Below are 24612 nucleotides of genomic sequence, written 5' to 3'. Positions count from 1 at the left end.
GAGAGACGTCAGAGGACGAGGAAGCCACAGGTGGAGGAAGTACTGCTGAGAGCTGCAAGATGTAAGGTCCGGGGGAAAAAAAAAAGCCTAGAAAAATAACTCATACTGTGCGGAATCTGATCTCACTGAACTGCCATCTGCCCCAAACGTTTTCCTGTGAGGTCCAGACTGCCGGGAGTGTAGGAAATTGATCTTACCCCAGCCTTTGAAAAAAGGAGAGGGGGGCAAACCATTCTGACAAAGCCCTGTACCACTCAGGGAGATTGCTTCATACAGGCCACCCAGCAGAGAGTCCCATCCCATTTGGCTTTCAACGATCTGTCTACCTTGCAGGTAACTCCTGCGTGGTTTCTTCAATGCCAAAACCACTGTCTCGCACAAAATTCCGTGTGTTGTGTTTTCGTGCACACACGATGGCTAAGACTTTCTGTAACAAGCTGCTGCTGGAGCAGAAGCTCCTTTTTCTGTCTGATGTCGAGAAAAACATTTAAGAGTGCACACTGTGTTTTTTCCTTTTTTTTTTCCTAATTGTAAAAATGAGCAATTTCCATTTTAGAAAACGTGGAAAGTAGAACAAAATATAAAGCAGAAAATATTTTCACTTCTTCGGTGACCTCCAGGCAAGAACTGCTGACACTGGGACACGCCGCATTAGGTTCTGAGTGTCATTAAACGTTCCTTGCAAACATTTAAAACACTGACATGACTGCACGGATACAGACGTTCCTTTAACGAGCCTCTCCCATTACCGGACCACCGTGTTCACACTCGTCTGCAGCTACTCTAACAATGCCATGATAGATCGCATCGTTTTTGATAATATCCTTAGGAGAGAGGTTCCTGGAAGTTAAATCACTGGATCGAACACTTTGATTCGCTTTGCCAAACGACTTTCCAGAATGCTGACATCCATTTACACCCTGCTCACCGGGAGTCTGGGGCCCTTTCTCCTCTCACCCGTGCCAGTACTGAGTCTGAGTTCAAGACAAAAACAAAACTTTCCTAATTAAGAGCTGAAACACAGCATTGTTTTAATCTGCACGTGTGGCTGGCACGATGATTTCGCATGTTTACTAGCCCGTCTGCGCTTCTCTTATGAATTCACTGTTCATATCGCTTACCTATTTGTTGCACCGGGGTTCTAGGAGTTTTGCTTTTTATGAATTGCACATATAAGGTATTCGTTTCCCCACTAGTCCTTTGTCTTTTGCTTTTGTTTCTGTGTTTTTATAACCTCCTGAAGTCTGAGGTCTTTACGTAGTCAAGTCTCTTGGGATCTTTCCTGTTGCTTTGTGCACTTAGACAGTTTCTACCACTCTGATCAAATATGTTTTCTTCTAGCCTTTTAATAGCTTGCCTTTAACAGAAAATTTCAACTCGTTCACTTATTTCCATACATGGAGTGAGGTCGGGGTTTCTCTCTGCAGGCTCACCCCAAAGCTAGCTTCATCGCCGCAGGACTACTAGAAGAACACTCTACTGACCTGTTATGCCTCACTTAACATACATTAAATTTTAAAATACAGTCTAGTCTGAGCTTAATTTATCCCACTGTTTTGTCTACACACTGATGATTTAACTGTAGCTGCACAATGTTTTATGAACCAACATCAAGTGCACTTTCTTTACTCTTCGGCTGAAAAAAGTCAGTTATTCTCACTTGCTTCTAATATTCAGAAGACGCTTTTCAACTTTCAGAAAACGTGTTGTGATTTTGACATGGATTATTTTAAGCTACAGATTGAATTAGGAAGGACGAATACCCTCAAAATGTGCTTCCAGTATCAGGCCTCCTCTTTAAGGAACACAGACCGCCTATTTATTCATTCAGATTTTCCTTCTCTTGCGGTAAAATTTGGTTTTCTTAACACAAATTCTCAAATATTGCTGGTCCAAAAATTTTATGTCTTCTGTTGCTATGGGGAATGTAATTTTCCCTTCTAGTGTATTTTCTAACTGGTTATTGCTGGATTGAAAGAAACGGACATATAATCTCTAGAACTAGAACACGGGAGGTCTCTAGATAAACCACCACATGGTCTGAGTCGATGCAGTGCCCATAAGTAACACGGGTGTGGGTGCAGGAGGAAAGGGGCTCATCAGCTTCTGGTGCACGTGGACACTGGTTCAAGCTTCCTGGAATGTGATTTAGCAAAATGGATCGAGAGCTTCTGACCTACTGACTTCACTTCAAGACTCTCTCTCCCCCCCCCCCCAAAAATCTATCCCAAGAATATTAGCAACCAATTAACAAGCCCTATCATCTGCAAATAATGATCATTTTGGCTTATTTCCATTATCTGTAATTCTACAATAGTCAAGGCATCTGGAACAATTTTAAATAACAGCATTCTCAGAATTCTTATCTTCTTCCCAATTTTCAATAGAAATGTCCCAGAGTACAATGGCTTTTTACTACTTTGGGGTAGTGGCCAAGTTTAGAACTTAATGAAAGATATGTCCCTCTGCTCCAAATGTATGCAAAATTGTGTCTATTACTACAATTTCAGAGGTTTACAGCCCACAGAGATATATTTGTATGTTATGAACCTAAGTTATAGCATCTCAACATTAAATGTTGTAGATGTTTTTTTCTTAATCACATCAATTCCTGCTTTAAGAGTTGCTTTTGAGGATTAAATGTTAAAATTTATCTCGAATGTGTGTTAAGCATCTATTAAATAATCTTTCAATTTGGTCCACTGTTCCAAATTTCATAGGTCATTTTTATAAAGATTTTATTTATTTATTTTTAGAGAGAGGGCAAGGGAGGGAGAAAGAGAGGGACAGAAACACTGATCGGCTGCTTCTCATCAGTGCCCGGACTGGGGACCAAACCCACAACACGGACATGTGCCTGGACCGGGAACTGAACCAGCGACCTTTCACTCTGCAGGACACCCAACCAACTGAGCCACACCAGTCAGGGCCACAGGTCATTTTTTAAAAACCTTTTACTCTGTAAATAGTTTCAAACTTATAGAAATAGAAAAACAGATCAAAGAACAACCATATAACCATTGTCCAGATTCATCTATTGTGACCATTCACTCCAAATGCTTCCTCATTCACACCTCCCTCCCCTCTATTCTTCTACACACACACACACACACGCACACACGCATGCAAATATTCTAACACTCATTTATATACACACTCATTGATATACACACACAGGGTGGGGCAAAAATAGGTTTACAGCTGTGAGTTCGTGAAACCCAGCTTATTCTGCCATTAGTATTTCTTAAATACTGTATTACTGATTTGTGTGGCCACTGTAGACTATGCCCCGCTCTGCGTGTATATGTGCACACATATGTACAATTTCTTTCTGAAGAGTTGATTTCATCATGGCCCTTCATCCCAAAACGCTTCAGTGTGTACTTCCTAAGAACAGGGATATTCCCTTACACCGGCCCAGCACATCAGTAGTGCAGGCACCTCTAACATCCGTGTAACAGTCTAAAAACCTGCCACTCCTATTCTGGCTTTGTGTGTTGGCCCCAATAATGGCTTTATAATATTTTCCCCCTGCCTAGGACAGGATTACCTCCAGGGTCAGGATGCATGACACGCAGCTGTCATCTCTCTTTAAACTCTTTTAATTTGGAACATTCTCACACCTTTGTTTTTTGACACTGACAATTCTGGGAGAACACAGTCTCTCCTCACCCTTTTAAATGAAACACTCCTTATTTTGGATTTGTCTGAAGTTTCCCGGTTATGAGATGCAGATCTGCATTCGCAGCTGGAATTTTCCATAGGTGATGTTATTTCCTTTGCAGGGCATCACATCTGGAGGTATATGGTATCCATCTGTCTCTCCCTGGTGATGATAATTCTGATCTCCCAGTCAAGATGTTGTCCAGTTCCTCCCCTGTATAATTACTGATCTTGATTCTCCCTTGAAACTAACAGGCTGATTGTGAAGAAACACTTGAAGACCACGCACATATCCTGATTCTCATTTAAAAAATTCTGTCTATATTTAGCATCCATGGGTGATTGTTCCCTGATGGCTACAAAATGATGAGTTTCCAACTCCAGCACTCACTGCATTTACCCACCAGCCTTCCCCATTCATGCGTCTATCTATTCACTCTAGGTGTGGGCTTCTGGATTACTACTGTTTTTCAGTGGTTTAAAATTCATCACGGTACTTATGTGGGTACTCAAATTATCCTAGAGGTGGCCAGTGAAAGTCCCTCCACTCTGGCTCCTGTGACATGCCCCCATCACTTGCACGAGCATTTCTCTGACGAAGTGTTCCAGGCTCCTCTTGTGTCTGCCTGACCCAGCCTGGGGGTCAGCCCTTTCTCCCAGGAGCCCCGGCTCCTCTGAGGGCAAACAGTGTTGCAGATGGTGGCCCGGGCACCACATGTGCTATTGCTTCTGGGTGTCTCTGCCTCTTGGCCCTTTCGGCAGACAGATCAGAAACTACCTGCAGGTACAGACACGTCTGTCTAAACACACATACACACACACATTTACATAATATACACATATTTAAATCATGACTTCACACTGACACTTCCACAGGGTGTATTTCTTTGCCCTCTTCCACACTTGCATGTCTCTTATTTCACAGTGAAAACCTAGGTTTCCCAAAAAAAAAAAAAATCACAGATTGAATATTAATCTTATAATAGAATCTGGAAATTTCAGGACTGTTTCATGCAGATAGCTACTAATAATGAATTCTACTAAAAACAGTTCAGGGTTTATTTATAATCACTCTACCCAGACAGGATATACAGCTAAGTACTCTACTCATAAGTAGTTTTGGATTAGTTTATTCTTTTTCTTTTCCCTTCGGTGAGTTATGGTATTCGTTTGAAATACATTAGCTTTACTTCATTTAATTTGCTTTTAGTTTTAGGTTGTAAGTCACTTTTAGCAGCAATCCTATCCTGCAGCTAGACCGGTGCTCCCAAAGAGCAAAGCACCATTCCTGTTAGTTACTACTAAATATTATGTGTTGGTAGCCTACAAAAAAACACTGACTGGAAGGTGAACCTCCTGATAAAACAAATTGGAAAAGTATTTATAAAGTGTAGCAAGTACATATTACCTAGCGTTTGCTGCAGGAGTTTGCTGCAGGAGTTTGCTGGAGGAGTTCACCACTGGGCAGTTCTGGGGGACCAAGGACACCACCCAGAAACAAACGCTCAGAAGAGGTGCGAGTGAAAACTCACCTTTTCCAATATGCCTCCTAGTGTTTTCGATAGTGGAATTCCGATTGACATTGGAGAGCAGCCCAAGGCAGAAACGGTTCTTGTTGTTGGAAGGGTCGGTGAAGCCGTCCACCAGCACGCTCGTGGAGGAGGCGTGGAACGCTTCGCCCACGCGGTTATTGAGCTCATAGTAGACAATGGAGCACCAGTGTTTTGGCTCCTCGTAAGCAACCGCCTGGACATCTGTGGGAGAGAACAGCTCAGAGTCAGCCGTGCTCAGTGCCCCGGGCGCGCGGAGACTGAAACTGTGTTGTCAGGTTGGCTCGCGGTCCCGGAATGAAGATGCGGCAAGGCGGCTGCTGTTTTAAGGCACAGAGTCAAATCTGCGATGTCTCAAGCAGGTACTCCCTGCTCAGTGTGACAGCCTCCTTTCACTGGAGAGCCATTCTCTCTAGGGACTGTCAGGTCCCCGAGAAGCCAGCTAGGCGAGCATACCCGCGGCATCTGTGAAACACTCACAACATGCCCCTACCAGGCCAAGGTGGAAAGGACTCCCATTGCAGACCCTGGCTCGCCCTCTGAAGGAGTGCACGGGCGGTACGTGCAACGCAACCACCAGGGGAAGAGAACAATAGCGGGCAGGCGACGTGCCAAAGGTGCTGGCACGAGAAGCAGGGCCCCTCAACAAAGCCCCGGTTTGCCTACGCTTTTTCAAAGCCATGAAAATCAGTTTCTAATTATTGATAAGAAGTGACTGCGCTTCACGTTCGGTTGCCAATAACCATCAGAGCCCCGGCTCCGCTCCGGCCCTCAGACGCAGGAAGGAGCCCTGCCAGCTGGCCGGCGCGCGCGGGGTGAATCATATCTCTCCGCTCCAGGCTCCACGCGGACTTCCTCACGCCCGCTTCCAGGCATGCACAGCAGGTGCGCTGCGGCCCCCCGCTCCCGGGGCGGCCCGCGGTGGAAATCACCCGGCTTCACTGACAGGATGCAGCTTGTTAAGTCAAATCTCTGAAGGCTAACAAACCTCCAAACAGAACGTGCTTCTAAATATTTGCGACTAGAAGGTTCTAAAGATAAGTTCCTTCTGTAGTAAAACCTCTTACACCGTTAAGACATTCCAGGAATACAGACCATATATAGCCAGTGTGCCAATACGTTAATGATCTGAGGTTTATGAAGTCTTGAGTGTACAATCATTTAAAAAAAAAAAAGAAAAAAAAACAGAAAGAAAATCCACATTGGAGGCATGAATGACAATTTTTAAGGGAAAATTACTTCCATATTCTTAACACCAACCTCCATAAATATTAACCTGCGCTTTAGAATTCGGTACAGAAAACAAGGATCCTGATCACTCATATGTGGGATATAACACTGAGAGCAACAAATGAACAAACAAGACACACAGATAAAAACTCATAGACACAGAGGATGCCAGTATGGTGGTGACCAGAGGGAAGGGGGTGGGAGGCAGGAAAGGGCGGAGGGGGTCAAACAGAGGGGGGTGGAAGAAGACTGGACTTTGGGCACACAGTGCATGCAACACACAGACCACGAATCACAGAAATGTACACTTGAAACCTACATAATCTTACTTTCCAAGGTCACCCCAATACATTTAATAAAAAATACAGAAAAAGAAAACCACATAAACATTAGCTTAATGAGCCCAAACACATGCCATCTTCCCTGTTGCTAAGTGATCATCCCGTGTCAATTTGCTGTATAAAGAAGAACAAAATTTTAGTGATCTGTAAGTGCCAAATCTTAAAGAAGGCTGCAACATTAACAGAAGGCTTTTTATCAGCTATCAGGTTGTTCAAAATACTGATCATCTAGGTCTGAGACTGACGCCCTTTTTTTGTACGAGGTTTTGTACACCATGTAGTCTCTATTCCACCTATTCAACTGTACCCTAGTACTGCAACAGCAGCCACAGATAACTAACGAATGAGCACAGGGTGTTCCAATAAAGCTTTATTTATAACAAATAGGCACCAGCCTGAAGGGACCTGTAGGCTGTAGTCTGCTGACCCCTGCTCTAGGAACACCACCAGAAACAAACTGGCAACAACAAAAAGGCCAGCATTCCTTCCTCAGGAAAACATTAACTATAAACTTATTCTAATGGGGAAAATTTTTAAAGCTATTTAAAGGAAAAGTTTTAAAACAATTTCAAGGTCAATTTCCTAAAATCAGACATTTTAGGCTGAAGAACAATAGCTTAAGGTCCATATGCTCTTAAGTGTCCATATGCCATGCCCATTCTTTCCTGCTCTCTTGTTCCCCAAATAAAAACCCCAAAGATGCGTGAAATGGGAGTTCTTTTCTCCAACCAGACTCCATCTGTTGGCTCATAATTATATGTTTGAGAGGATGTTCTACAGATCATCAGAGCCAACAAAAATGACAAGAAAATTTTTTTACAGATTAAAAAGGTGTACACTGCACAGCTAAAAAAGGTTCTTTGAGTTCATCACCCAATTTTAACGACTTCAAAAGCACAAGCAAGCCTGACAAAGTCTGAGGCATCCCCAATTTTAATTAAGAAACTGATGAGAATGCAGCAGGACACACCTAGTGATCAAACTGCATCTTAACTTCAAGTCACATAAAATTTATGCAAATTCAATGATCCTGGGCCTGTGCTGAGGGCGCAATCTGGGAAGCACTTTCCTCCAGGAGCGGTTGGCTGGGAGTGTTATTCATGACTTCTCACCAATGTGCAGAGACTTTCCCAGCACCTCGTTACCTGAGCTCCCTGTACCGTTAAGGGCCCTGAACTTGGCCCTGCAGCGGGGGAGGGACCATCCATGGCATCCTCCCCTGTCACTACCAAGGAGTTTTGCAGAGATGCACACAGACCCACTCTTGACTAGAGAGAAGGAAAGAAACGCTCAGTTCTGCTTCAAGTTCTTCTGGGTTAAAAACAGGAAAAACACGTGCCTCAGTTCCTTTTGGCAGCGAGGTCAGAAACAAATAGAAACAACGAAAAAGAAACAAATGCTATTAGTCTGTTCCAGCTGCAGCTCAACAGAGAGGAGGGCTGGGAAATAGATGGGGTTTGTGAATCCCTACCCTGACTACAAAGGAACCTTCTGGGAAAGGTTCTTTTTCTATGTAACAAGAGTGATGTTGTATGAACTTTTAATTTTGGAAACCACCAGTGGAAACCCCTCTTCGGGACTGTGATGCTCGCTGTTTCTCAGTACCCCTCTGCCCTTCGCTGAAAAACGTCCTGTAGTTGTCAATCAGAACGACCGAGTGCCGACACATGACGACATAGGGCCCTCGTGAGCGCGATCAGCGAGTGTGCTCTTTGCATCCAAAGACTGTTTCTGCCGAGCGTCTCTTACTGTGCTGGCTTCTCAAAGGCTAACGAGATTTTGTGAGAGAACAGAACAGCTGGACAGATACACCTGAGCCCCCGAAAAGGCCGTGGGCGGCGGCCCCTCACCTCCTCTGCTGATCTCCGAGGGCAGCGCAGGCGCCATCATGCTCGTGTCCATCGGCTGCGAGCCGTCCTGGGTCAGCGCGTCTTCAGGAGGCAGGTAGGCAGGCGGGGGTGTATCAGCTACAAAGAGAAAAAAAAAACGATTACTTTATCCTTAATAAACACACACACTTCAGACATATACCTTCTCTACTGTGCTGAAATTCTTGGGAGATTGAAAGTTGCCATTTCACCCTCCGTGTCCGAAGATTCGATGCTCCAGGCGCCGGACTCACACTCACCGTATGCGTTCTAAAAATCACTCCTCTCTCGTGAATGTTAGTAAAAACTCAGTGAGAGGGAAGGCACTCAGGGCCAGCTCCAGGGGCTGTCTGCCTCCCCCGGGGAACACCGCTGTCAGACAACCAGACAAGCATTGAAGACCACCTTTCACCCGGAGGGCCGGGTGAAAGCTGCACAGGCCTCTTAACCGAAGGGGCTGCAGGGCTTCTCACCCGGACCCTCTGGGCTCTTAGGGACCACCACCGGGTCTCCTTCCAGTCACCTCACTGCCTTAAACTGTCAGTTTCTTGAGACTCCGGGCAATCTGTTAGGACTACCTTCTCCACCTTCTCCCTACCCACTTGACGCATCACTAGCTTTAAAATCCCTGGTAGCAGAATAGTAAGAAACAAATCAGATTCTCACAGCTTTATCTTCTAAATTTCAGAATTCACATATATTTTCTCCTGGAAGGTCACAGCCAGTAGACAAGTAAGAAGCAAACAACACTGATTTCTGAAACGAAGAACGTAACACATCTTCTGTTTTCTTACATACAATGAAGGGCATGGGCTTGCCAGAAACGAGCTCCTCACTGGCCAGTGTGAGCCCAGGCTGTGCTTAGGACGGAGCAGGGAGCCACGCTTCACCTATGGGAGGAAGCTCCAGTAACTTAGGTAAGTGCTCCAACCGCCGGGGCAGCTACCAATGCAAAGAGCTAGACAGCTGCACTCACAGCGACTTCCGAGGCTGACTCTTCAGCTGAATCAAACAACCTACCGACCTCCCGTCCAGCTATTCCCAAGCAAGGGCTCGGTGCACAAAGACAGGACTGTGGGGACCTTCTCTGGATGCCTGTTTCACCCCCTCCCCAGCTCCCTTTAATTCGGCTCCTTCCCTGCAGCTGGAGCAAGGACTCGGCTTTCCTTCTAGCCAGGAAGGAAGACACAGAGCCTCCTCTGACCAAACTCAATACACCTCGTCAAACACGCTGGTGAAAACGTCACAGGCAACCTGCGGCATCAGCATCCCTGAGGGGGACCAGGAAACCATGCGTGGCAGCCACTACTCCCCCAAGTACCTCCTGCCACCTCCGGCAACTTTCTCCTCCTCTAATTTCCCCTCCTCCTTGGCCCATGCCTTAATCCCGGACAGCCGGGGAGGAAGTGTAAAAATCAAGCAATAACCTTCCGTATTTTCCCTCTTGGGCCCACCTGGGGTCTGCCGCTGCTCAGAAGGTTTCTGAAGTCACCTCCTCCCCACTAGCCTGTGCATCAAACCCAACGGGTTTGGGAGGGTGGGGTAAGGGGTGGACAGGAAATCAGCAGATGATACTCGTTTGATTTTTAAACTAATCAATCTCCCACCCTCATCCTAAAAAAACAAACATAACAATACAAAGTAGCCAGGCTTAAAAGACAAGGAAACAATAGATATGAAAACAGAAGATAGCAGTATCGAATGTAGACCCCTTTTCAGTTTTTGAGGACCTACCAGCACTGTTGGAATTCAAATTCACTCAAAAAACGCTTCTGTGACCCCATGAGCATGCGCGGCCACTCGCTTACAGAGAGATCAAGTATACCTCTATTCAGAGTATGTTTCTTGAGGTCTACTGGCAAGAAATTTGGTACTAATCAATTCTGTTCTCTGAGGTGCTTGCTTATTAACCTATTACCTTGAAAAACAAAACATCCTAATTAATCATTTATTCTGATAAATATTACACCACCCGTTAAATCTAAAAGAGGAGGATAATTGTTTTCTGTCTTTGCTAAGTTAAACAAGCAGATGGTTTCCAGTACCTCTGTTGCAATCCCTTTGTTGTTAAAGTATAGGTTTCTTGGGATTACGTCATCGCTTACATGAATTTAATTAAGTAGGGGACTGTGATCCCTCAGGAAATATCTTTCCTGAGGTTGCACTTGTAGCAGGTTTTTTTGTTCCACGTATGAAATGATGTTGACGGAGCCTGTGCTTCTCCCAAAAGCAAATGTGTGCAACACACTATTTCTCTCTCTCTCTCTCTTTTATCAAGAGCAAAGACTGGAACGAGGGTGCCACTCCCAAAGGGTGCAGCTGTTTCAAAACCCTTCAAAATAAAACATGAAAACGTATCCAAGCATCTGTGCCTGACGAGTAAAACAAGCCACGTGCTTGTTACTTAGCTACGGGGTCTCCTTTCCCCCACAGTCGCGTCCTGCGTCCTGAGTCCTGAGTCCTGGCCCACGGCGCCCCCATACCACAGCAGAAAGGCGTGCCAGCGTGGTAATGCTGCCTGGCTGGCCCGCAGACCATCAACCGGCATCTCAACCGACCTGGCATCTGAAAAGGGCTCCCTGGGTCGGAGCTGCTCGGAGAGTGCGGGTAGGTGCTGCTGCTGCTCCCGGGCGAGTTGGGGTAGCTGCTGCTGGGGGAGTGCGGGAACGGGTGGCTGTTGGGCTGCTGGAAGGAGTCCGGGAAGGTGGCGTTGAGCGGCATGTGAGGCTCGTTTTGCCCCAAGTTGCGGAACTGAGCTAAGAGGCTGTGCTGAGGGTTATATTCACTGTGCCTTGGAACCAGCACTGGAGGAAGAACTGGAAAAAAGAGAGAGAAAAAAAAAGACAAAAATGAGAAATGATGAAAATCTGTAATGAACGTCACAATCAAGTTGAAACATACTCTATAAGTAACGAAGTCTCTGAACCCTGCCCACGGCCCACTCAGAAGCACCATGCCAATGAAAAGCCGTTTTCCGCCCAGGAACAGACGCGGCGGAAAACACGGTCCCTCTAGAGCCGCCGGTGACCCGGGCGGGAGGAGAAGCACCAACGCCCTGCCGGGGGGAGGCTGCACAGCACGCCTGTGAGGTTGACACGTGACGGCTCCTCTATTCCTAACTTCCTCATTGACTAGAAGCCGAAGCACAATTAGGAACACACGTCACCCCGGACAAGCCCACTGCACATCCCTGGCTAAGAGTTTCCATTTCAGGGTTAATAACGCTTATCGAACGATAATGAATTTTCCACCATAAACGTCTTAAATGGACACAACTCACCTTCAACCACAAGGAAGCACAGTAAATAAAGCTGAGAGGGGGCATACAGTGAACAGTATAAAATCCAAACGCCAAGGCAGGCGGCGAATTGGACAAAACAGGATGTGTTGTGGGACGGACTTCATGTGGTGTGCTAGCGGGCACACAGTCACGGGAGCTGAACGGCAGGGACGATTCTAAGGGACGCACGGTCAGGCCACTGCGCGGCCGTGGGGACGGCCGAGAGCACCTGCACAGACCCACACGGGACAGCCGCCTCTGCAACCTCACGAGCTGCGCTCCACCTGGCTGGAGGCACGGCAGGCGCGCTTGCCCCAGTGTCAGCATGAACACGTGAGCTGTGTGTCCCTGCGACACTAAGACTGCTGGACATTACTAGGCGATAGGACCCTGTTATCTGCATTACAGTCTCACAGGACCTTGACCCAAAAGTTGTTCGGTGGTGCGTGGCTGTGCCTTAGGAACATCCTTTCTCAGAGGACCTTATTGTATTTACCCACTTTCCAGGATCCTTATCACTATCTGAATAGGTTTTAAAAAAAAGGAATAGGTCAAACAACCCGCATTTTGCCAGCTGAGTACTTAAGGCCAAACATGTTTATTTATAGCAGTAAAGGAGGAAAGAAAACAACTCAAGCCATTCCTAAAAGCTCTACATGTTAGGAACCTACGGAGTGAATAACGAGCACGGTCAGAAATCTCCAGAGGCAAAGCCACTGCCAATGCCAAGGAGAATCAAAGGCAAGGGCTGGCTCCTGGAGCCCTCACCAGGGTTAGGTCCTGCACTTCCTGCCAGGGTCCCCAGGCGGCTCTGCCCAAGACCCAGGGCCCTCGGGATCCCCACTGCTCTCGTGGCCTTGGCCAGAAAGACTCAAAACAACCCATTTGGTCAACTGCATGGGAGGAAAGAGGAAGAGATTTACAATCTGTTATTGTTGCTGGGAGTTAGGATTCAGAATTTATTCTCCCAGTGAAACAATATTCAGTGGCATTAGGAATTAAGGAGATTTTTTTAGTGCTTTCCAGGAAATTTATCCATCTAACATTTCTGTAGAAAAAGTGCTCTTACCACTTGGATTATTACTTATTCGTGAGCTAAAAAGTATCTAAGTAAAAATAGGTTTTTGAAGGTATTAAAATTTCTCATACGCTATAACTGAAATTTTACATAATGACTTCCCTGCTACATGACTCTGTAGAAATAAACCTTTTTAGTGTAACAAATAAATGTATTTCCTTGTTAGCGCAGTAATGGAATCTGCCCAAACCAAGTCATCAGAAGAGCAACCGCTCCTTCTACCTTTCGAGAGCCGCCTGAAATGTAAGCTGCTTTGTTTGCTGAACAAAACATTCCCGATGGGCACAAAGCCTCCCCGAAGGCCAACAGAAATCTCTACTCCAAAATAAACTCATGCTATGAAATAGTTCAATGCCTTTGAATTACTTCTGCAATCAAACATTCTCTTGTTCTTTTAGCTGTTGTGACTTACGTTATTGCCACGTTCCAACTTGCCTTTTTTGGTCATCTAGCTATAGCCTCCATGCCAACCGGCATCTTTTTAAAAGGGGGCAAATATTGGCCTCTGTACCCCTGCCCACCAAGACAGCACCACACGGCAATTCAATCAAGTCCCCATCTTCACCCTTCAGAGGAGCCCTAACTCCCCAACACACACACACACACACACACACACACACACACACACACACACACAGTCACCCTCTCCCCCCTCACCATATCCTGTTTTTAGCGACTCCTACTGACAAAGAAGAGTTTTAGACGCAGGAGTCTACCTCTTCCCACGGCAGCAGGCAGCTGGCACCTGAGCTGGCACTCCGTGTGGCTCCTGCAGTGACTCTGCCATGTGGGGTCTGGCTCCTGGGCACAGTGCTGCCCCCACTGGACATTTCAGGCGAGGTCAAACCCTTCAGCCAATGACCTGGGAGAAGGGAGCCACCAGCTGCGATGACTCACCTCTGAGGATGGAGATGAGCTTGCCACTGCTGACACAGGTACACGTGTCTGTTGATGAACTTAACAACGTATAGAGGTATCACGCATCTGTACTAAGGTGCACGCATCTTCTTATAAACGGGGTCGTCTAGACTGGTCTTTGGCTTCTGATGCAACAGTATGTCGGTGAGACTCACCAGTGTTGCGCAGCATCTTCTTACACGCGCACATTCCAACTTACTGACGCAGCCCCCTCGCCTAACCTCCTCAGAGGATCATCAATTCCATTTCTCCAGCTTATCCTTCCTGCTGCTTCTTGAAAAAACATGTTTTCTTATTTCAGTTTCACTAGTAAAAAATATAGACACACGCGCACGCACACACACACTCTTTTTCCCTTGGCTTTCTTCACTCACCCTAGAATTAACGCCACCTTAGTTTATACAGATCTTCCTCACTTGTTTTTACAGCTAATTGCACCATAGTTTATTCGACCAATCTCTCACGTCTGGGCCTTCAGGTAGTTCACACTGTTTTACCATCACACACAACACTGCAATGAATGACCCAGTCATACAAACTGTTCTGTTAAAGGTTTATCTCCAGGATAAACTCCTAGAAGTGGAAGTACTGGGTGAAAGGGTAAACGCAGGTATTGTCAGCTTGTGACGGCCAAGTACCCCTTACTCAGGCTGTACCCTTTTGCGTTGCCACTGGTAACAACATATGAGACCGACTTGCCCACAGCTTCCAGAACAGACTATTTTGTCAAGCTTTTGATTGGGGGGGGGGGGCATTCTGATAGGTGAGAAATGGTATTTTGGTGCAATTTTAAGTTACATCTGCCTTAATATGGTGAAAGCGAATCATCTCTCCTTGTATTTTGAGGACATTTTAACGCCTTTGTTCTGCGTGTGTGTGAATTGTCTGCTTGTGTCTTCTGCCCATTTTTGGTCTCCCCATTTTCCATTTAAAAATGTGTATTAGAGATATTAACCTATACTATGTTTGTATGTTACAAATATTTCCTCACAATTTGTCTTGAGTTTGCTTACTGCAAAAGTTTGTGTTCTGGCTGTCAAATTTATCACTACTTTCTCTTATTGTGAAGGGATTCTGATTCATAGAAAGCTTTCTCCTACACCCAGACTGTAAGGAGGAATTCACCCCAGTTATTATTCTTGGGAGTGCATATAAAGTTTCTCATTTCCTTTAGATCTCTGATCCGTTTGGACTTCAGTTTTATTTATAGCAGGAGGCCCAGATCTAATTTCGTCTTTTTTTCAAATGCTTCAACAGTTGCCCCAACGCCATGAAAAAGCCCAGCTTTGTCGCAGTGATCGGGGACACCACCTTTCTCCTAAAGTTCCATACGTGTCAGGGTCTATTTTTAGACATTCCATTCCATTCTATTCTAGCCTGCGCCCCAGGAGCGCTCTGCTTTAATTAGAGAAGCTTTATAGTATGTTTTAATGCAGACAGGGCTCGTCCCCCCTCCCAGGTCTTCCTTTTCAATGCTGCATGCGTGTTTCTCCACATGAACTTCACTTATCACCCTGCCCACCTCCAGGAAAAAAAGGTATTATTAGCACTCTAATGGGGACACTACATTTATACCCAGACTCAGTGAGAACTAATACCTTGATTATGTTGGGGTGTCCCGCTCAAGAACTAGGAAGGGCTGCTGAAGTTCACTTCTGTGCATTTCAGGAACGGCCACAGTCACGGGCTGTGTGAGTTTGCCGGGGGCGGCCACCACAACACACCGCCTCTGGGGGCTCCAATCACAGGGGTTCACTTCCTCTCAGTTCTGGTGGCTGGAATGCCAAGATCAAGGTTTCTCTGGAGGCCTCTTCTCTTGGCTCCCAGGTGACCACTTTCTTGCTGTGTCCTCACATAGCTCCTCCCCCTAGTGTCTCTCTGCATGCCCTAGTCTCCCGTTCATGTAAGCACCCCGGTTGGACTGAGTCAGGCCTACTCCAGCGGCCTGCTGTGGTCTTCTAAAGGCCTTGTCTCCAAACACAGCCACATGCTGAGGTACTTATGATCGGGGCTTCCATATATCCAGTTTAGGGGGAGGGTCACATGCTATTCAATCTATGATACTGCATAAAGGTTTAAGGTTTCTTGTTAAATTTATTTTTAAATACTTTACCTTTTCCGTTGCTATTTTAAGTGGGATTTTCTCTTCCATGATCTCTTCTAACTGGTAGTGATATATTTATATACATATATACGTGTGTATATGTGTATGTATATGATTATTGATATTCCTATGCTATTTTTATATCCTACTACCCGGGTGACTTCTTTTGCCATCTGAGTTAGTGTTACCATTCATTCACTATAGAGTTCTCCGAGTAAGCCGTCGTGTCGCCAACAAACAGATACAGTTTTAATTTCCCCTTCCATTATTTCCTCCTGTCTCACTGCACTGGCTCCCAGTGCCAATGTAACGCTGGAAAGCAGTGGGAGAGTTAACTTCCTTGACTTATTCTCAACCCTGGCAAGAATGCCTCCACAGCTGCCCCACGAGCAAGCTGACTTGAGGACTGGGGTGGGGGGGGGGTGTTTGTGTGTGTGTGTGGGGCGTGTGTGTGTGTGAGTATCCAGCTGTAACAGTGTCACTGCTCAGCAACCAGCAGGGATGCAATACTGACTCGCACAACGTGCATGAAGCTGAAAGCAACACGCTGAGAGAAGGCCGGCGAAGAGTGCAACTGTGCGACTTCCTGTGCACGCAGGCTGGCGTAAGGTGAAAGGGAGCAGGTCGGCAGCTGCCCGGGGATGAGGCTCCGGCCGGCCGGAGGGAGAGACTGCGCCGTGCGGGAGTGAACTTGGGTGGGGGATGAGTCAGGTTCACTGTCCTGACTGTGGTGACGTTTTCAGAGGTATACATCAAAACCAGCCACGTGGGACACTGGAAACACGTGCAGTTCATTCCACGCCAATCATTCCTCAATAAAACGATCAAAAACAAATGTAAAGGGGCCATTTAAAATTGCCCTTTACCGACGTTTTACAACAGCTAAAAGTTTCTATTATCCATTCCTTTTCCACGCCCATCTCCAAGGTTTGGGAACCACTACTCTGAGCTCTCAACAGTACATTCACTCCCAAGTGGAACGGTCTTGTGCTACCACCTCCACTGTGGGGGCTCTACAGTGTCCACCCCCCCACTCGGAACCCCCACCCGGGAAAGGGGCTCCAGCTCACCACCACAGACATGTCCGTGCTTGCACTGAACACCGCCCGCAGTGAAGAGCTGCGGACAGCCTCACGCTGAAGTGGCGACAACATTAAGAAACCCAATGTTTTGTAGGAGCCATTAGAAGCAACAGCAAGATGCACAACCTTTCTCAGAGACATTTCCCCAGCATTTCTCAACACTTTCCACCCAAGTAATCGTGCATTAACTTAAAACGACTGTACATAACTTACAATCGAGGACGAGTGACGCGCCAGGAAGACGTTCCACGTTACCTGGGCTTTGGGGGCGTGGCACAGCGCGGTGCATTGGGGTGGTGGTGTCTCATTTACTCGGTGTCACCATTCTAACAAGTTACTCATTTCTCAGAAAACTACAGTAAAAAACGTGGCTGGTAACAGCAAGGAGGCAGGTAGATATCAAACTAAACTCTAGAACTAGGAGGATTTATGTGGAAGCAAGGAAACACATATCAAGTTGATTTTAGCTGATCGCTGCGCGCCACAAACCTCCCACCGACACGACCGCCGGCATGAGTATTTGCTAGGAGCAAATGCTGAACACGTGACACCGCTCCGCAAGTGAGAGTGCGGAGGGGCGACTGCCTCAAGTCCCAGAGAGAGCTCCCGGAGTTGGGAAGGCAAAGCACACGACCCCTGACCGTGTGTTCTACTGCCCCGAAGGCTCCGAGTCTGCAGGGATGTGAGATGATGTTCTGCGCGGCCTGCTGCAGAGACGGAAGAACAGAACAAATCCCAGAATGCCTCTAGACAAATTATAGTTAAGGTCCCTCAATTCAAAGGTGAAAACTCGAGTAAGTTCAGTTATAAGAAGTACCTGACTCCCTGATCATGCATGATTAAATGAATCACGATCCAATCTGATTTGTGTCGCTTGACTTACAACCTGTCAGCAAGGTGCTGATGTGCCCCGGCTTGCCTGGGACAGTCCCAAGGTGTACCTGTTGTCTGATGGAATTATTCATAGGCGGCCCTTGTCACGCTCAGCAGTGTCCTGGTTTGAACGATTAGTTATATGGCGGTCCCAACAACAAACACTAACTGACAAGTTTCAGAGGAGGAAACAGCTGGGTCTGGGGCCAGCTGTGAGCTCTAGAGAGAGGCATCCACGTGGCAGAGACACACGGAAGCTAGTCAGGCAGGGCCAGGCCCACACGCACACAAGCTGCTCTAACACATTCACAAGGGCCGGGCTCCCTCCCCTGCGTGGAGCCCTACAGGACCGTGCTGCTGCTCTCTAGGGCACTTCTCTCCACCCCCAGCTCTGGTCCTTTCACGTCAGCCATATCTCAGATCGGAGGAGAGATAAGTAAGATACCTGCTTTCTACTGGTGGGCAAGGAGAGAATAAATGTCCAGACCAGTTATCTGTATTTAAACACACCTACGTTGGATTCTCATTTCTTGGGGTAGGGGTGTGGGGGCAGGTCATCGCTCAGCTGAGAGAAGGAGGATCTGGGGACCACGGGGTGGCAGCTGGCTGTTTTCCAGTACATCTGTGCCGACACACACAGGCGAGGGCCTGCCCAGGGCAGCACAGGGGACACAGTCACTAACACTGTATTAACTACTAAAAAGAAAAGAGCAAGGACATGCAAACGGGAGGCCTGACTCGGGTCAGGACTAGGGAGGAAGACAGGGTGAGGAACGTCTTCCCCTTCGCCCTGTATTTCCACGGTGCAGGCTGTTTCTCTTTTACAGAAGCAGGGCCAGGGGCGCAGGCCCTCCTGGGGCCCAAGCGCGCTTCAGTGCACCGACAGAGAGCCTCCCGCTTGGCAGCGTGGGAGATGGACCACAGGGCGCGGCTTCCCTTCCAGGGCTGCTCCTGCTGGCTCATCTGGGTGAAAAGGATCTGCTTTGAAAGGGGAGGCCCATACTGAAACCCTTTCTTTACACCCAGACATTTCTTTTTGACGTGAATCCCTTAAAAATCAGACTGTGCAAGCTGTCCCTGTGTCCCTAGGACTTCTAGCCCTGGTGAAAACCCTAAGCTCGCTCTACACTACCTCCTTGGATGTTATTCTGCAAAACAAACAAACAAACAAAAACATCTTCTGGGGATTTCACTGCACCTCCCTCCAGTCGCTTGAAAAACCTCACCCTGCTGTATGTCTTCAAAAGGAGGGAAAGTGTTCTTCCCTCCCTTTTCTGACCTCTCCGGAGGAGAAAAAAGTCAGATTTCTGCCTTTTCTCAGGGAGGCACCTCGGCTTTTCAAAGTATTTATGCATCTCTTTCAGTTAAAAGATATAAAATCCCTTTTTGGTTAGAAAAAAAAACCCAAAAAAGTAAGTTTCAGGAGAGACACTTTCATTTCAGGAAGCGAGTGTCGTCAGGAGACATTTGTGATTCCGCAGCCGGACCGGCTCTCGGCGTTGCCAGGGCACGAGGCGGAGGAATGAACAAGACACGGGGGGCACTGGACAGCGGGGCGGGGCCCCTCCAGGTCCGGAGCCTTTGCGAGGTTTGGAAGAACTGCTTGAAATTCGATCCCCGCATCGTCAGTGGTAAAGTCATCTCACAGCCAGACAGAGGCTCGCAAGTCCCCCCACCTGGGGTGTGACCCACCAGTGTTTGTGGACGAGCTTTTTTAAAAAAAAAAAAAAACAAACACAGAAGAGAGAGTCCTATAGCCAAGTTGACAGGCTCCTGCCTGTGTTTGTCGACACAGACATCATGGGAAAAAGCTAGTGGTGCCTGAATACTTTTTCATTCTGAAGACTCGGAAAAGGCATTTAGGTTAGGAAGGAGTCCAGACCCCTGAGTCCCGGCCCTGGCTGTGATGATAACTACTCCTGTGACTTTGAGCAAATCACCACTTCTCAAGAGTCTCCACTTCCTCCCACAAAAATCCAAGGGACTCTAGGGGCCCCTCCTGCTCTCAAGTATACACGTCCCCCGACTGACGACAGGACGGCCCTTATGTACATACACGCACAGCCCCAGTGCGCACCAAGTTCAGTGCCAGACTTCTCTCCGCTGGGTCTCAGGGCATGTTGCCGAGGTCACCCAAGAGTGGGAAGGTGGCCCAGGGCTCGTGGAGCATGGCCGAGAGCCAGTCCAGCTGCAGCCAGTCTCCTGGGCAGGCAGGCTGAAAGGGGGAGGAGCGGCCACACTGCCCAGGCAGCTGTGCCCAGTACGGTACCTGTACGAGACAGATGGCCCTGGGTCGTGTGTGTCCAGGGACCCAAAGGGAAACGTTTCAAGTAGAAAGCGGTGGAGAGGACAAGACCACTTCAAAATGAACACTGTAGGCATTTATGAGACAAAATTCCTATCTCGGGACATGTCAGAAAAATTTCACACTACAAAGGATTCTCAGAACCTTCGATGGAGGTTCCATTAAAAATTGGATAGATACGTAACCAAAACTCCAGGAGTGGTGTCATCTTGTCTTTTTGTCAGCTCACTGGTGGGGAGGCGATGGCGGCGAGGGTCTGAAAGACTACTGGCTGACGTTCCCTGGGCACCCCACACCCACCCACGGACACCGACCACGGCCGAAGCTCTGCGCGGGCCCTGTGGTGCAGGGGCCAGCGGCACAGCCACTGTCCCGACCCGTGTGGAGTTCACGGCAGATGCCTGGATGCTCCCGACAGGTGAGCACGCAGAAGCGGCCCAGCTCAGTGACACATCCCAGGTTGCACAGCGGCTAAACTGTGGGCCGGGGTCTGAATCAGGGTCATAACCACCAGACTGCACTGCTCAGTACTACAAAGCTGGAAAAGGTTGTGGAAACTGTTTTTAAAGTTCTTTTCCATTTTTTTGTTGGTTTTTTTTTTTGGTGGGGGTAGGTATATTTTTTAGAGTTAAGATAGTTTTGCCTAACAGTAGCAACTCTGCAGTATTTTTTTCTAGGGTTATATCACTCTTGGGCATAAATACATTAACAGAAGACAAACATGAGAACACAATTTGAATATAAGCAGAGACATGAATTATATTCAGTAACAGTATTTTGAAGCTTTAAAAAAAGCCATTACACCCCTGGCTGGCATAGGTAAGTGGATTGAGCACGGCCTGCGAACCAAAGTGTCGCAGGTTCAATTCCCAGTCAGGGCACATGCCTGGGTTGCAGGCCATGACCCCCAGCAACCGCACATTGATGTTTCTCTCTCTCCCTCCCTTCCCTCTCTAAAAATAAATAAATAAAACCTTAAAAAAAAAAGATTGAGATATCTGTTTAAAAAACAAAACAAAACAAAAAGCCATTATACTTACTTAAAGAGAGCCCAAATCAAACTCGACTTCAGAGAACCCAACTTCCTAGATCACTCCAGGCCAGAGATTCCTCCTTTGTGGACACCACAGATGCCACCCTGGAAACAGTCCCCGTCCGTGAGCTGATGCACCCTCAGCACCCCTGCTGTGGCTCCACCATCTCATCCGGATTCCTGGGCCGATCTCTCACCACCCTCCCCCCCACCAGCCGTCCCAGGCTTCTCGCAGACTCCATCTGCCAGTTTCATTCATATGCTGTGCCCTTTGCTCACATGGCCACGTTCCCAACTGGTTCTTTAACCCCTCGCTTCTAACCCGTAAAACTGAAATAACAGGACTTTTCTCAGATTTTTAAATTTAACCCTTATAAAGTGCTCCCATATGCCTAGTGCCGTAGCAAACATTAACTCATTTCATCATCCTGAAAACTCCGACCAGGGCACTCTAATTACCTACGCTTCGTGCTTCACGTCATCTGCCTTCCAGAGCCTTTCTTGGCCTCTCTACCCACCTCCAGTGAGGGTGGGCTCCTCTTTTCCTCGTGCTCCCCTGGGCGCCAGGCAGGCTTCTGCCAGAGCACCCGTCACACTTTACCGCCACCCTGACTTCGCCCCCGCCAGGCCGTAGCCCCTGACAGTAGAACTGAGCTTTCCTTCTCCCGTACCACCCAGTATCTGGCACATAATGGGGCCTCAACACATGTTTTTTCCATGAGTATCTACCTGTGAAAGTTATGTGACTATTCTTGGACTGTTCTTCTATAAGCTGATTAATATAAACTAGTCCTTTTCAAAACTCAGTGCACAGACTCGCTGTATGTGAATTAGCAAGACGCCCATTCACACAGGCGGGCCGTGGTCCCTCAACCCGGACACGGCAGCTCAGGACTCCGGTGTCGGGGTGAAGGCAGACTCGGGGTTCCTGCCTTCGCTGGTAACTCAGCGCCAGGCCTCCAGACCTATGTATCTCTAACGAGCCGTGGACCTTGAGCTTCAATTTTCTCACCTTAAGACAAATTTCTAGTGACCACCCCTTTCCCCGAGGCGCGATCACGACCCCACCTGGTAACGGTGGGTGTCGAGGTACAGGAACGAAGTGCCCTGCCTGTGTGCATGTAACCAGGGGAGACGGGACTCGAACCCAGGCAGTCTGCTTCGGAACCCGGGAGCTTCACTGACCACTGGGCTAAGGCGTCTCTCTCAGCGGCGCCCGGCTTCCTGGGCTCTGGTGAGCACAGAGAGAGAGAGTCCCTAATGCTGGCTGGCGGGTCCGGGACGCCTCACCGCCTGTCAGACACCGCTGATGCGGGAACGGCCATCCCCGGGGGCCACGCCAGGCAGCACGGCTTCCCATCCAGCTGCGGCTGAATGGACGCAGTTCCCATTCTGAGTTCAAATCTGATTCCGAAAATATATTCCACGAAAACAGACACAAGTTATTGATGATGAAACAAAGCCTCCATTTAAAAACTGGAAGCCCAGGTGTGGCCTCTCCCCATTTACCAGCACCAGCCCAAAGTTCATACGTTTCAGAGCACATGCTCTGCTACTGGGACCTGTGGGTCCCTGTCCCCTCGGTGAAAGAGGAAAAACTGACTGGGCGGTGGGGGGAGCTGCTTATTTGGGAAGCAGCACAGTGTGGTGGTAAGGCGCCTGGATTTTGAAACTGGACTTGAATGTGAACGCTGGCTCTCCAGTTCCAAGTCGTGTAACAGCTTAGCTGCATCTTGGTGGTCCTGCGAGCTCTCCCCCGTCTCCCAGCTATGCTCAGGGTTAAATGAGGGCATGTGGAAAGCGGTACCCACCGTGCCTGGCACACAGTCAGCATACAAAACTGCTGTTTTAATTTGTATCATTACTATTATTTTTACTGTAGCTATTCTTAGTTTTCTGATAATTTGTATAGTGAAAACTTACTTAACATTACAAATTTTGTTTTTACCTACAGATGTGCACAGAAGTTACAACTTGCATTTTACTGTTTGGGCCACATTTTGTTTCAAGAACACACAAAGTCTTTTCACATGCATTATTTAATTTAATCCTTCCCACCACTCTGGACAGGAGGTGTATTTACTACGATGTCACGGGTTAGCAAACACAAACCCAAGGAGGACAAGAAATTGGCCAAAGGTCGAAGATATCAAGGGCCAAAGTTTTAACCCAGGCCCTCTGCTCTGAGATTCTCCCTGGCCGTATTTTAACCTTACAACTAGAGAGAAATAGACATCTCTTTTAAATGACTTTATTTGTTCTGAATTTCCTAAAAACTCCACATTTACCAGTTGGCAGCCAGCATTCTACTGTGAGCAAGAGGACCCCCTCCACCAATTATTTATTATCAGCAGGGATTCTTGTTGTGACCCCTCCACAGTTTATAATTCATTTCTGTTCTTTTTTGTTGATCAGATCATCTGAGGGAGCCAGGGGCTGCCCCTTCAAGCTGACACCTGTGTCCTTAATAACATGCTTCTGTCAGTTTTTGTTTTTTAAAAAACAACTCATTTTAAAATTAGTTGTTCTTTTTCCTGTTTAAAAGTTACAGGTTATCTATTTCAAAAGCATTTACCCACAACTGCTTCCTAACTTGGTCTTCCTTAAATACCTATCTGGTACACTGCTGTACCCTGGATACATTTACTTAGATGCTCAAAGAAAGATACAGTCACAGGAAAAAAAAAAAAAAAACACTGCTAAGTCGGCTACCCAGTTAGATATAATTTGGGGAAATTACAGGGAAACATAAAGGAAAAAACCAGACTAGGCAACTCTACTTGGTTGTCACATACATGTTTACTTTCTGTTTACAAGCGTCTGCCGGAATTTCATTTATAAAAATCACAGACTCTCCTCCCGCCTGAGCGTGACGGAAGATTCCAGACAGGCAAGCGCGCTGGTGGCCAGGGGACAGTGGTGTGACTGTACACGCCAGCCCACTAGTCAGACAAGAAATGGCTTTTTCATGGGAAAGAGCGAAGAACTAAGGACAGCAGCCTCTCCTGGAGAAGCTGTCTTAGAACCAAGGCTGCAATGTGGGCGAGTGTGCACCCCACCTTCCATCGCAGGGTCTGCTAGGATCCCAGAGCAAAAATGGCGATTCAGAGAACTGGAGGGGAAAACTGCCAGACACTCTTCTGCTGACCTGGATCTTTTGGTTTAAACATAGTCCGGATTTCTTTCTGGGCTCGGGATCTTTCATCGGGGAAGTCACTTCTGGTTGCATAAGCCGCATGGGCTGCAGCAGTTTATGGGACGCAGGTCCGCACTCGAGCGGCACAGGC

At 47.4% G+C, this 24612-nt stretch overlaps 1 protein-coding gene across 1 annotated transcript in view; it reads right to left on the bottom strand.

Moving 5' to 3' along the window:
• Positions 1 to 24612, bottom strand: part of SMAD1 (SMAD family member 1) — a 63154-nt gene that overhangs the window by 5403 nt on the left and 33139 nt on the right. Inside the window, exons 3-5 of the mRNA XM_028520867.2 lie at positions 11211 to 11468; positions 8635 to 8751; positions 5196 to 5417 (exon numbers count right to left, since the gene is read on the bottom strand). Coding sequence (XP_028376668.1) covers positions 5196 to 5417; positions 8635 to 8751; positions 11211 to 11468 — 597 coding nt within the window. The remainder of the gene's footprint in view (positions 1 to 5195; positions 5418 to 8634; positions 8752 to 11210; positions 11469 to 24612) is intronic.

This window comes from Phyllostomus discolor, chromosome 8, assembly GCF_004126475.2.
Source record: "Phyllostomus discolor isolate MPI-MPIP mPhyDis1 chromosome 8, mPhyDis1.pri.v3, whole genome shotgun sequence".
Taxonomy (NCBI): Eukaryota; Metazoa; Chordata; class Mammalia; order Chiroptera; family Phyllostomidae; genus Phyllostomus; species Phyllostomus discolor.
The sequence above is the reverse complement of the archived record's forward strand: the minus strand, read 5'-3'. Positions and strand labels throughout refer to the sequence as shown.